Genomic DNA, 12,988 nt, shown 5'->3' on the forward strand with positions numbered 1-12,988 from the left:
GTTTTCCAATGGAATTCAGGCTGTCTGTAAATTTTCTCTGTGTGTTGTACCCATAACTCACTGAAATCAAAGAACATCAAAGTTTCTCCACTGACCACCTGAAATCAGTTAGTCCTCAATTGGTTCTTTTTATGATTCTGACACTAAAGTTATGTGATTTGCTTGCTGAAGGAAAGTGATTTAAAAGTGGACAGACAAACCATCAGAAAAGTGCTGAGGCTTTGGTCTCCTGTATCATGCTATTAGACACGAGGCAGGGCAAAAGGAACAACTGCAATCTGTTTATTCACAGACAACTGTAAAGCCAGAAGATGCATTAAAACTTCATTTTACACCTTGGATGTTTAGGATCACAAAGTAGTTCCATAATGAAAAATCTTTCTAAGGAGTTTCCTGTGTATAGGAGAAGGGCAATGCCCTGTAGCAAACTGGGAAAAAAAAATCAAAATAGTCTTGTTTCAAAAGCATAAATTTTGAGTTCTGCTGTTCAGATGTGAGTTTTGGTGTTTTATGTTTTAAATTAAAGGTGTGGCTGAATGTTCATTATCCCTATGATAAAAGCAGTAGAAATAAGTGCAAAATGCCCCTTGTGCAATGCTGTAATTTACCTTTATTTTAAACTGACTTACACATCTTAATACATTATGACAATCAGAATTATCAGGCCACCAGGCGGAGAGGAGTTTGTTTTGTTAATTGCTCTTGTTAAGCCTAATTACAGAACGGGGTGGAGTGGATGTGAGGGGAGGGAGGAATCTGCTAGCAAGAGGAAATTCTAAAATCCTCGGAGCAGTTCTAGGCAGTGTGTGTTGGGGAGCAAGAGTGCGGGTGTGGTGTGCGTGAGCATGCGTGTGTGTGTGTAAGAGTGTGAGAGCAAATGACAGACTTTCCATATGGACTAAAATCCTGAGATGCATAAGCTGGAGGTGGGGAACCTGTGCTGTGTGGACACATGAAGGTACAGCTGAACAAAAGAACTGTGCTGTAGTTTTTTTATGAACTAATTTGTATTTCTTTGGGGGGGGGGGGGGAGAGGAGATGCAGGTTACTTACTTTGCTGTTAATCTTTGAGGTTTGCATTAGATTGGCTGTTAAAATTGGCTGTTAAAATGTATGCTCCACGATTCTTTGATATTACAGGTTGCCACATAGCTGTGAGTTGGTATCCTAAAGCCCTTTGAAATGTTTTCCTTCTTGCCAGCGATTGTAGCAGAGATGTGCCGTGCACAGACTGTGTTATTTGTTTATACTTTCCAATGGAAAGCATACATCCAAAGAGCCCTTCTGCCCTGCATTATTCCAGTTTGTTTATGTGCCCCACATTACGCTGTTGGCGAATTACTGTGCCTGACCTGCATTGTCAGCCCCCTCCATTGCCTCGGGAGCCTCCGGCACAGAAGTTTCTGATAAGGCAGTTTTGAACAAGCCAGACGCCAAGTGAATGATTCTATAACAAATCTGTGCTCTTCTCCGGGGTATGTTACCTGACTTGTTTGCTGCCAAGGTGGTTTTATTGGTTTGGCTACTGGGTGGAGGGAGGAGACTAGAACAGCACACGAGTCACGCTTTTGTTTTGCTTAATTATAATGTACACTTTTAATAAAACCTTTTAGTGCCATGAATTAAATGCCATTGCAATCCTGCACAAGAAGAAAAATGCTACTGCTGTTGTAGCTGACAGCTGAGTGGTTAGATGGCCAGCGTGAGTCTGAGGCTCAGAAGCCTTTTCTTCGCTGGCTAGAGATACTGCTGAGTAAATGTGTTTACTTTTTCCTTAGTATTTATACTAGTTAATGTGTCGCACTAGATAAATCTACTTCCTGAGTCCATCTTTCAGCTTGCTCTCTTCCCTCCCAATTGACAAATGGTTTGAGTTTGACACCGTTTTATCAGTTGAGCCCCTGCTGGGTGCTGCATGCCTGCTTGTTTCTGCTTTATCGTGAAAAGTGAATTATCTCCAATATTTTGCTACCATCTAACTAGCAGTTGGCAGGCTTTCCTGTATGAACTGATTTAGATTTCAGCAAGGGGAGGCTGTTGTCTTTCTCTGCAAAGCCCTGTTGTTGCTCTCCAGGAAAACAAAAGATCCTGGAGCTTTCTGCACCACAATCTGCTGCTGTCCCACTTTCAAGGAGGTGTTTTGTTTGTTGCGGCAGCTTCCTATCTTAAAATGATAAATTGAGCGGACATGTGTGCTGTTTTAAACCGCTGTCTCCAGGGCTTTGTGTTCACTTAGGATAAAATACATTATTTTGTGGTAGGCTCTGGTGTGATTTAAACTTGGTTTAAAGATTACAGAGCAAAAGGGAAAGCATCAACATCTTCAGCAGTGGTAGTTTGATGAGGAATAGCTGTCAGAAGAAGAACTCTACTGACTTAACCTCAAGTGGGTTGCAAATGCATTAGGGATTCATTAATATTAATAGTAGAATAGACATTTCCTGCTTTCATTTGACATCTTCCCAGCTCTTTCTTTTTTTTTTTTTTTTTTTTTTTTTAAGAGCGACTTCAAGTGCAGTTTTAACACTTATTCAAGTTACTACAAGGATGATAAGCTAAAGTTAAACAGAAGGAGACCTCTGAGTGTGTGGGGTTGGTCTCTGGGAGTCTTGGAATTTGGTGCTGTGCTTTAGAGAAAGATTGTGGTAAACTCTCGGGTGAAACTTTCAGGGCAGTTTGCAAAATGGGGTCCGTTAGGTGTGACTGCAACCAGAATAAACTGTTGTCACAAGAAATTGTTCTATGAGGGTGACAGGAAGGTCACTTTCAAAATGACATGTAAAGGGTAATAACTGCGTAGATTTCTAAGGTGGGTACAGTAGTGGCTTGTTCATAAAGTTAAGGGGTGAAAAAAAATCCAAACCCTTCTTAGGTCTCCAAATACTCTGTGAGGTAGGCTGAACAGTTCAGTTTGAAAAATAAATAGATCCAAAGTAATTTTTCCTTGTTCTCAGTCTTCTAAATCCTGTGATGCACATTTTCATGCTTCTGCCCTGTCACCATCAGAATTCCAAGATTTATTCAATGGGAAAAAAAAATAGAAATTTGAAAAAACCACCCAATATCCTTGAGACGTAAAATAAACCAAAGAATTTTGTTAGGACCAGGAGGGAACTTGTAATTGCAATGATCATTTTTCAGCATCCTGCATATCACAATTTCACCCACTGAGCCCTTTAAGAGAACTTGTGGCAGTGGAATGAGGCAGGGGCTTGGTTTTTTATAGAAAACACAGCTAAGAGTCCCAGTTCATACAATATCAAAAGAAAACAGGTAAGTCCCCACAAAGCACCTAGTCTGGGAAGTGCACATGAGTTTGGCAGCTCTTACTGATAGGGCAATTTGAATTGTCAGTGTGCGTCTGCTCTACTTGTTGAGCCTAATGAAAAGTACAGTTTAATCACTGGTGTGCCAAATTGACCATGATTAGCTGTTATTGCAGATTAGTGCATTGTCTGGGGCTCCAGAATTATTGATCCGGGTGCTGTGCTCTGGTGTTTTCTGTGCCCTCTATCGTAACCTCTTCTTAATGCTTAGGGCAGAGAAGCAGGAAAGGAGAGTAGGAGGGAAGAAGTCCAGATGGGAAGAAAACAGGTCCTGAAAAGACCACATAGGAACTAGGTCAGGTACTCTGGAGATTAAAGAAGCATGCTTCATCCCTGGACGCAGGAGGCAGGGACAAGTAGCATACAATTACGAGGAATTAGAACGGCAACAAGTAGTGCAGATTTATCAGCTTTAATTGTCTATTGTCAGGACAGAGCCCTTCTTGTAGATCAGGCGCTGCCAATGCTTTAATACCTCTAATGGACTCTCTATTGTGGGATTATCTCTCCTAAGGACAATGTATTTCTTAAAACTAGTTGTTTTGGGAGAGGGAGAAAAAAAAAATAAGAAGAAAAAAAAAGAAGAAGTAGCTGCAGCCCTCAGTTGTTTTGGGTTTTTTTTTTTCCCTCTCTGGTTTGTCACATTTGCAGGAAGTAGCTGAGAGCCCAGTGTTGCTCTTCTGTCAGCAGCACTATTCCTTCAGGGGAACTGATAGATACCTATTGAACATTAACCCCCTTTGCTCCACCTTCCCCAACGAGCTCCTCCAGAAACAATAGCTGGTTGATAAAGAGCAGATAAGCAAGGACACCCGGCTTAAGAATCTTTCTGCTATCTTTATTTTAAAAGCTTTCCTGGGTTTTGCAAAGTAAACATTACAACATTTAAAGAAGGATAAGGTGTCAACTATTTAATGAGAAGTTGTGTTTAATAGCAGAGGAATTCTTCCCTCCCCCAGCCAACACATAGGTATGAAAAGACTGTTATTTCACCACCCTGGGGTAGGAGACGTGTAGAAATGACAACTGTACTCTTAGAAACTTAAAAAGTGATCTTACAGACCAACCCTTCCAGATTCCCCGATCAACTCTAAACATACAGTCACTATTTTGAATCCTTTGGTCCTCGATGCACGGTAGTCACATCACTGGATCTGTGATAATCTGTGGGTAAATATTTTCATTTCCACCACATGCACTTTGTCATGGTGTGTAGCTGTTGTTTTTGTTAATCTGTTTTGAAATGTGCTCTGTGGCCAGCTCTTTGTCTGAGAAAAGTGGCATAGTTCCACCCATGGATCTTGCCCTCCTTCTGCTGCGTTCATCAGCTCCAGGAGATTGGGCAGCCCAGAGTGTCTGACATGAAAACTGAGCTGTGCAGGAGCACAGTCTGAAGCTTCACCATTGCTCATATCAATGTGTCTTACCAGGCAGGTTGAGAAGAGAATACCCCAAAAAGTATCAGGAATGCCAAGTTGGGAAGAGACATGAAAGCTGAAATGGTACAATTAATTCTAAGGTGACTCCATTGTTTCAGCTTGTAGTGAGTTTGTTATGGGGCTGATGTCTGAAGTATTTACAGGAGTGAGCCTTCTAATGTATGCATACCATTTCATTCCTCCTCCATGACAATCTGGAAATCAGCCTGTTGTAAATGAAAATTTTCCAAAGCACACTTTTTTCAGTCCTCTTGTCACCAGTAAGATTGGGAAGAGTTAAAGTAGTTGGAATGGGTTGGCCAGCTGTCATTCATTTTTCCTCAGACTCAGTTAAAATGGACAGAGTATTCAAAACTCCAGGGTTGGAAAGTGAAAGGTTGAATTTGTACTCAGATTTTCTTGTCCACTATAAACTTGTGTTGGTAGAAACATGCAAAGACAAAAAAAGTGTTCTTGTATGGGCTCTTGGCTGTCACCCCTACCTCTCCCAAGACCACCATTGCTCAAATGTGTGATGAGAAGGCTGATGGCAGCCAAGAAGGGAACATCTGTGGTCCACCTTTCTCACAAAGTCTTCTTGCCCTCCTGATAGCAGGCCCAGAGAGCTTCACTTTCTTTGTCCCAAACTCAAGCCCCAACAAGAGGAAAAGGCTGAAGCTTAGTTCTTGATTCTGTGTGCTGTGAGAATGATTTTATTCCATTGGAGAATAATTGGTTTTGCTTATTCATACGTCATCTGAGCAGTATTTTAATAAGGCCTAGTGGGAAACAAAAACGGACATGATATTTTAGTGTGACTCCTTTTTTCTCTTTTTAAGGAAAATTTCTTGAGAGGATAAAACAACAGAAACCAAAAGTGATGTTAAAGCTTGCACTAGGCAGTAGCTGAGAGTGCAACCAAAAGAGCTGCTCTTGGTATTGCACAGCTGAGACAAAAATAAACGTTTGGCATTTGGAAATGCTACGAGGCAATGACCAGGGTGCTCTGTAATTAAAGGCAGTCCCTGAAAGCTGCATGTGTTAATTCAAAAGCCTCCTGGCTATAGCACACACCACCCCAAAAGCCCTTGCAAAAAGCTTCTTGTAGATTCAAGTGCAATTTTAATTTCTCTCCTTGTAGGCAAGACCAGCTGAAGTTGTCTAGGGCATACAAAGCCTCTGAGATCATATCTGAAGCCCATAGGCAGGTTTTGCAAAGGTCAGGCCAGTCTGAAGAGAAGACTGGCTTCTCTTTTACAACAAAGTGTAACTTTTCCAGTTACACAGTCACTAAAGTGTGCTGTGTCTCTTTCCCTTGAATCTGACAGCAACCATGTTTTCAAAAATGTGGCCCCAAAACATGAGTGCATATCAGAACTTGAAAGCAAGTTCTTCTTAGAGTTTGATTTCTCAGTTGACTTTTAAAAGATGTGCAGTCGTGCAACTACATCATGTACCTTCTCCAATAATGACCACAACTGGTCCCCAAATGTTTACCAGCACAAGGATGCCTACATGCAGGAAGTGGGAAATGGGGGTGGGTCTGGTAGTTACTCTTGATGTGGTCAATCTGCCACTGACCTTGTTTGGGGAAGGGGAGGATGTGAAAATGAGACTCTCCTTTAATCTCTTGTGTGCATTTTATCTCCCCTCCAACTTTTTAAAGAAATTTCATCTATTAGAGCCAGCTCCTTTCCCTCCTTCTTCCCCTTACAATTACAGCAGGCGCAGGGAGAACAGCAGCAGTGGCAGCTGAGGCTGAGTTGCACAGGCTTGTTGTTGAGCTGAAGTGGTGATAGCATCAAAGGAAATGGATGGGGATTTCTGAGATCAGAGCTGTTAGGGCCATTCATGATTTGTTGCTAGGCTGAAAGCTGCTGCAGAGAGAGCTGCCTGAGAAATGCTGATTAATACAGTAATTGAGGTTTTCTATGAGTGAGAAGGAAAAAAATAAAATATGACTAAAATGTTCTTTTTGAAATGAACAACATTTTGAGATTGCACATTTCAGACAATAGCAGCTACTGGTACAAATGATTTCTATAAAAGAGCAGAAAACTTCTGGTTGAACACAGCGTCTTTTTATGTTTCTCTCTTAAGGAGGAAGGTCAGAAGGTCAGTCTATATATTTCTTTAATGGCAGAGTTTCCTCTGTGATTCTTACTTTAGTACACATTCTTAACAATTTGTTTCTGTCTCTTTTTCTTGATAAACTTAGTTTTATTCCAGATCAGGCACTGTTAGGCTGGATCTGCACATCAGCAAAACCATTTCTCCTGCAGTAAGGTAGTTCTGAGCTCGGTTTCACTGAGACACCTGGAGCTAATTTCGGGATAGCCTCAGAGCGTGCCACAGAGTTATTTGAAGTCCATAGGCTTCATAGGCTGTACTCACCTCCTCAGGCTCCAGGGATAGAGCCGCACTGACCTGGGATATTGGCATCCTCCTGATGAATATTTCACTTCATCTGATGTGATCTAATCTAATCTCTGCTTCCTCTTGTTTTCCAGCCCAAAAGCATTCTCAGTTCCTTGAAAAGCAGATTTGCTTTTTCCCCCTGCTCTCCTTCACATTACGAAGATCAGTCCCTGAAGGAAACACATCAACCCTTTCTTCTTGTCTCCCCCTCCCCCCCCCCTTTTTTTTTTATTTTTTTGTTTTTCTTGCAAGCTAACAGGGAAGTGAAAAGCTCTGAAACAGCTGCCTCTCGGAGTGAGACTATTTTTCGGTAAAATAATCACCTTCAGTATGACTACATTGTTTTTCTGTTCTATGCAGTGTGACTCAGCATCACTTAATTAACCCAATCAAGTAGGCCGGATTTCTCTCCTTTAATGAATGGTTCTTCCTACTTCAGAGCCTTCCTAGACCTCATTTTGGATGTGCCTCGGTTTTACAGGGTATATCCAATTACATGTATATCCTTCAGCCCCAGTGCTCGGGCCACCTCTCCTGTGGAATTACGCTGTGGTGGCAGCTAAGCCAGGACACTCACTTGCGACCAGTTGCCCTACTTAGGTCTGCTGCCACGAGCCCTGCCGCGTTAGCGCACACGGAAGGTCTTTACACAGATATGCTATTCTCAGCATCACAGGCCCAAAATGGCAAGTAATCCTTTCCACACGTCTTTTTATCAGAGGGAGGAGGAGCGGGTTAAGGGAAAGGGGTTTGTGTACGCCTGACAGGGAAGACAGACAGGCACCCGATTGCATAAACCTGCTTTCCGCCCCCCCTTCTCCCTTTTTCCTGTGAAGAAATACGTAACACCGAGATCACCCTAGAATATAAGTGCATGTACGTTTAGAAGAAGAATGTGAAACTAGCTGCTACGTAAAGTGCCAGGGAAGTGATGAGAAATATGCTTGCAGACGTGTGAGAAGAAGGAAAAGTAGTAGAGTTGCCTCACAGTGAAGCAGTTAGCATTTGCACTGGGCTATGGACGGCTATAAATGGAATTGTGCATCACCGTTCCTCTGAGCCCGAGGACGCCTTGCTGAAGAGACGGGACCACTGAAGGAAGTAAGGCATCTGGTTGTTTTGTAATGAGAAGCAGGAATGCTCTTAATAATAAACAAACAGGACATTGTATGCCATCATCACAGGATGTCCTTCCTTCAGCCAGCATGCTGACTGGGATTGGAGGAAAAAAAATTGGGTGCCGGGATCTGCTGATTGCTCCTTCCATCAGCAGTGTGTTCCTGGATGGCCGCTCGCACATTGCCCCGTGCAAGATCCGTGCTCGTTTTCTTACCGCGCTGCGAAAGGGGCATCGCGTTTGGAAACGCTGCGTGCCGTGTCCGGCTGCTGTGAGCTTCCCTGCTGTTACCAAGGGAAAGGGGGAAGGTTTTGTTTAAGGGAAGAAACAGAAATGTTCTTCCCAGTTCCTCTTACAGGCACCGATTACAGACCGGGGAAAGGGATAAAATCAAAACTCTCAAACTCCCAAATTTGTCACGTCAAGTAAAGTACTGTGATTGTTGAGGTTTAGGAACAAGCACTTTGAATCGAGTTTTAATCAGTAAACTAGTAAATTCATTTTAGTTGGTATTTTTTTATGAAGCTCTATCAAGTCAAACTGCGCAAGAACGAAAGCGGGCACGTGCTAAACTCTGGAGCTTAAAAATAGCACGGAAAACAGATTTCTAGTAAAAGCTGCCTCAGGTGCGCTCTCCGCGAAGCGCCGCGGTGCCCGCCCCCACGGCGGATCCAGGCGGCGGGGCAGCGCCGCGGCTCTCCCAGCTGACGCACGGGGCAGAAAGGAGGGGGGAAAAAAATAAAATAATAACAGTGATGTAAAAAACCCAACGCGGGTGGGCTGGGCGGGGCAGGGTCCGCAGGTAGGGCCCCACCTCCCGCGCTGTGAGAGGGGCCGGCGGAGGGAGGGAGGGGCCGGTGCGTGTGCGCGGGCGGGCGGGCGAGCGGCGGGCGGAGCGGGGCGAGCGGAGCGCGCGGCTGTGGCAGGCGGCCCCCCAGCGTTCCCCAGCGGCAAGAGCAGCAGCACCTGTGACAGCCGGGGGAGGGAGGAGCGGGAGGGGAGCGGCGGCTGGAGGTGTGAGTCAGTCTCCCGGGGACCCGGCCGCTGGAAGGAAGGAGAAATGTTTACTCTGTAGAAATGAGCCAGGTTTGCCGCCGCCGGTGGGCTTCGGTGTGGAAACGCGCGCGGACTCTGCCCCGGTAAGGAGCGCGATGCCGTCCCCTCTTTCACCCCCGCCTCCACCTCCCCGGCTCTTGCTTCTCGTCCGTCCCGGCGCCCGCGGGACGGAGCAAAAGTTTCCTCGTCGCCTCTCCCGGATCGGGAGCGCTCCTCTGATCGGCGTTAACCCTTTCGCTCCGCCGCGCAGCTGTCACACCCCCGGCCCCGGTTTCGCTGTTCGTCCCCTCTCCCCCTTCAACGCCGAGGGTCCGGCACTGTCGCGCTGCTCGCCTCGACCGCGGTCAGGACGGGGCACGGGGCTGGTCCGGAGGCGGCGGCGGCCGCGGGGGGGCTGTGTATTGTCGCGACCCCCGCCTCAGCCTCTTCGGGCTGCGCCTCCCGGGAGGGCCGGCCCCGGGGGGCGCCGGGGGTCTCCCCTGAACCCACAGTCAGTCAGCACTTAACCTCTTTCTCGGAAGATCGTGCGCTTTCAGTCTTCGTGTTTCGTTTTTCCCGGAGGAGGGGTGTGAATTTCATAGTAGCTGCGTATCCAAAAAGGAAAAATGAAGGGATTTTACGCGGTATCGAGTGTCATTCTCAGCTACCGGTGTAGGCACAGATTTTGGTTCCTCATGAACCTTATGGAAAGAGCCTGACACTAATACATGTTGGAGGATAGGTTTGGTAACAGTGCTTCTGCCCTGAACAGAGGGGCTGAAGGACTTGCTGGAACTGTCTTGCTGCACTCATATCCACTGCTTTGGGATACTAATTCTAGGAGGTACCATCATAATCGAAAGGGATAGAATAACTTTTTAAAATATTACTTATTTTATCTATTTCCCCTGCTCCTTTTCTGGTTTGACCCCCAGGAACATGTTGCAGTGCCTTGTGCAGGGCTGCTGCTGCTGCTACAGTGATGCTGGCAGGATGTCGGCTTTCTCAGCCTTCCATGCCAAAGGATAAGGGGACGTCAGGAGGAGGCGGGGGGGCCAGGTTGTTTTGAAAGTTGTTTGTGTGTTGAAAGCCGGTGGGAAAGTTCAGGCTTCCCCATTTGGAAGAGGCAAGGCTGGGTTCCGCTCTTCCAACATGCGCTTTCCATTTTTAGCTTCATTCAGACGCAGACAGCAGTTCCTTTCCTCTTCCTCTCCTTGTTTGTGTGACACTTTTCCGAAGCAGCTTTTCCACAGGCGACTAAGTGGTCTCACGGCCATGACCCCACATTTTCTTCAGCACGGAATATTATTTTCTCTCTGAAGCTTTAAGGAAAGGGTCTTAAAAAGGTAAAGTTGTTGTCACAGCCTAGGGATTTTCTCCTCTTTGTTTTGTTCCCTCATTACTACAGAGGCTGGCATTTTAAAGTGCTGCTTCAGTCAGAGCAGCTTCGTTTACACTGCTTTTTGGCTATTACTCAACTGTACCAACTATCCTGCATACACTTTCAAAGTGTCACAGACTACTGAATTAGTCACACTGTATCAACGGAAACCACAACACCGAAGGACAATGAGGATTAAAGGCTGTTTTCTTTTTTTCCAGGCTGCTACACAGTGTAGCTCGGACGCTGTGAGTTTCAAGAATTTGGTGAAAGGGAGAGAGTGGACAATGAAAATGGACATGGAGGATGCTGACATGACTCTGTGGACAGAGGCTGATTTTGAAGAGAAGTGCACATATATTGTAAATGATCACCCGCTGGATCCCAGTGCCGATGGAGGCACCCTAACTCAGGCAGAGGCTTCCTTGCCAAGGAACTTGACTTTCAAATACGCATCTAACTGCAAAGAGGTAAGCGGCAGTGCTCTGGGGAAGGTTGGAGTCAGACAAGCCAAATCACAGCGCTTTGGAAAGCGTGTGCTCACCCTGTCTTTGATTCTTTAGCATACACACACACACACACACCCTACCAACAACAACAAATGCTGCCCGCTGGCTTTTAATATGCGACCCTAATAACTCTTTTAAGAAACTGTGTGCTGGTCATCTGTTGTGTAATATTTACACTGAAAATTGCAGACAGCCTATCCCTGAAACTGGTTCTGTACCAATTCACAAACAGTTAAATTTTCACACAATTTGAACAGCATCTGAATAAGCATATTTAAACTGTGGGGTAGTTCTTTGTGCCAATTTCTAGGCTGCTGTTTGCCAGGACCATTCATTGCCTCTGGCTCAGAGATTAAAGTGCCTCGGTTGTCCAATAAATAGCTTTAAAAAAGTAAAGGAAAAAAAAAAAACACAACAAATTCCTGGAAATGTGTTTAATTATTTCTTTTTGTTTTCCCTTTGGTTATGAAATTGCTTTATTCTTTTTGTGAGCTTGTTGTAGTCCCAACTTCCTAAATTCTTAAAAACTCTGGCATGTCGGTTAAGGAAGTAATGGTAGAACTGTAGCAAGTTTGACAGAAGGGTGGCCGTAGCTTAAATTAACTTTTGTTTATCTGGGACAGTATCTTCACCGGTAGCTAGCCATGCGAGTCTGTCCTATCCTTGTCCCTGGAGTGGGTACATTCTTTGTTGTTGTTTCAGAAGGGCTGGAAAGAAACAAGCCTGGATGAGCAATTTGGTTTTGTGTTTACTCCTTCGTATAGAGTAGCTATTATAGCTAGGTGTGATGTTCGGTAGCGTAACAACCCAGGGGACAACCCTTCATTTCTCCCTGTGCTGAGACCTGTGGTATAGCAACTATTACCTGTGCTTCTGCTTTGGCTAAACATACTGACCACAGAGCTGAAAAGGAGAGGTACAGTCATCTGTGCCTATCAAATATTTCCTTCCAGAGCAGGTACTCGTTTAATCCTGTGTACAGAAATAGGGCCGGACCCCCAGCTGAAGGGTTCTGACACCATGGAATTTAGCTTGGCAGTGCCTAATAGAGTGCCAAGTATGTTTGGTAAGAGGTTAAAGCTAAATTCACCTTAAAATCCCTCTTCTCTTCTCTTCCCATCTGCCCTGCCCTGCCCTGCAGAACTTTGGCAGAGAAAGGTCATGCTCCAGAAAAGAAGTGTTAAACCTGGTTTTGTGTTATTGCATTGTTAGATAGGTTTTAGTTTGGCATGAAGAGGGAAATAAAGCTGAGACTCTGCCATGGGATACAGGAGGATTTCTTGATTGAAGGATGAGCTTGCAGTGTGACAGCTCGGGTCGGTCCTTGGCTGCCGGCTGATGACTGATTGGCTGCTGAGGCTGCTTGCTCTCTCTGGCCCTGTCGAGTCCTGCTGCTGTGGCTGGAGACATCCAAAGAGCTTTCAAAATTCCCAACACCGTGTTTGGAAACACCAAGGTGTAATTTCCTTATTCCCTGGCTCAGGTCAGTGAATCAGGAGGCTTGCTGCCATCTCTGTATAAGAGGTGGGGGGAGAGAGAAGTTGTTGAAAGATTGCTGGTTCTTTCTTGTAAAATGTGACCCGTGCAGCTCCCTGTTAGTGGGAGTCTGAATATAGGACATCCTCCTTTTGTTCTCCAAAGCTCCCCCCGGTCTTTCATTTGTGCTGAATTGCACCTACCCTAAGGAGCTATAGGAGCTTTTCAACCATGACTATCTTTAAGGTAGCTCTGAAAGGAAGGGCCTTTATGATGTGCTCTTTTGCCCACCTTCTGGGAAGCTACTC

General features: G+C 45.1%; 1 protein-coding gene across 12 annotated transcripts in view; it reads left to right on the top strand.

The window, feature by feature from the left end:
* The window catches only part of PRDM1 (PR/SET domain 1), a 102,197-nt gene that overhangs the window by 69,220 nt on the left and 19,989 nt on the right, over positions 1-12,988 (top strand). For 9 of the 12 annotated variants that reach the window (XM_086876687.1, XM_086876686.1, XM_086876685.1 and 6 more), the window contains one exon: positions 10,917-11,165. In XM_086876687.1, coding sequence (XP_086732813.1) covers positions 10,983-11,165 — 183 coding nt within the window. In that variant the 5' untranslated portion in view covers positions 10,917-10,982. Of the gene's footprint in view, positions 1-670; positions 959-9,276; positions 9,419-10,829; positions 11,166-12,988 lie in introns of those variants that run through there. The other 3 variants (XM_086876684.1, XM_086876694.1, XM_086876683.1) reach the window with 3 other exon arrangements.

The sequence above is a fragment of the Cyanistes caeruleus genome, chromosome 2 (genome assembly GCF_971803275.1).
Source record: "Cyanistes caeruleus chromosome 2, bCyaCae1.hap1.1, whole genome shotgun sequence".
Taxonomy (NCBI): domain Eukaryota; kingdom Metazoa; phylum Chordata; class Aves; order Passeriformes; family Paridae; genus Cyanistes; species Cyanistes caeruleus.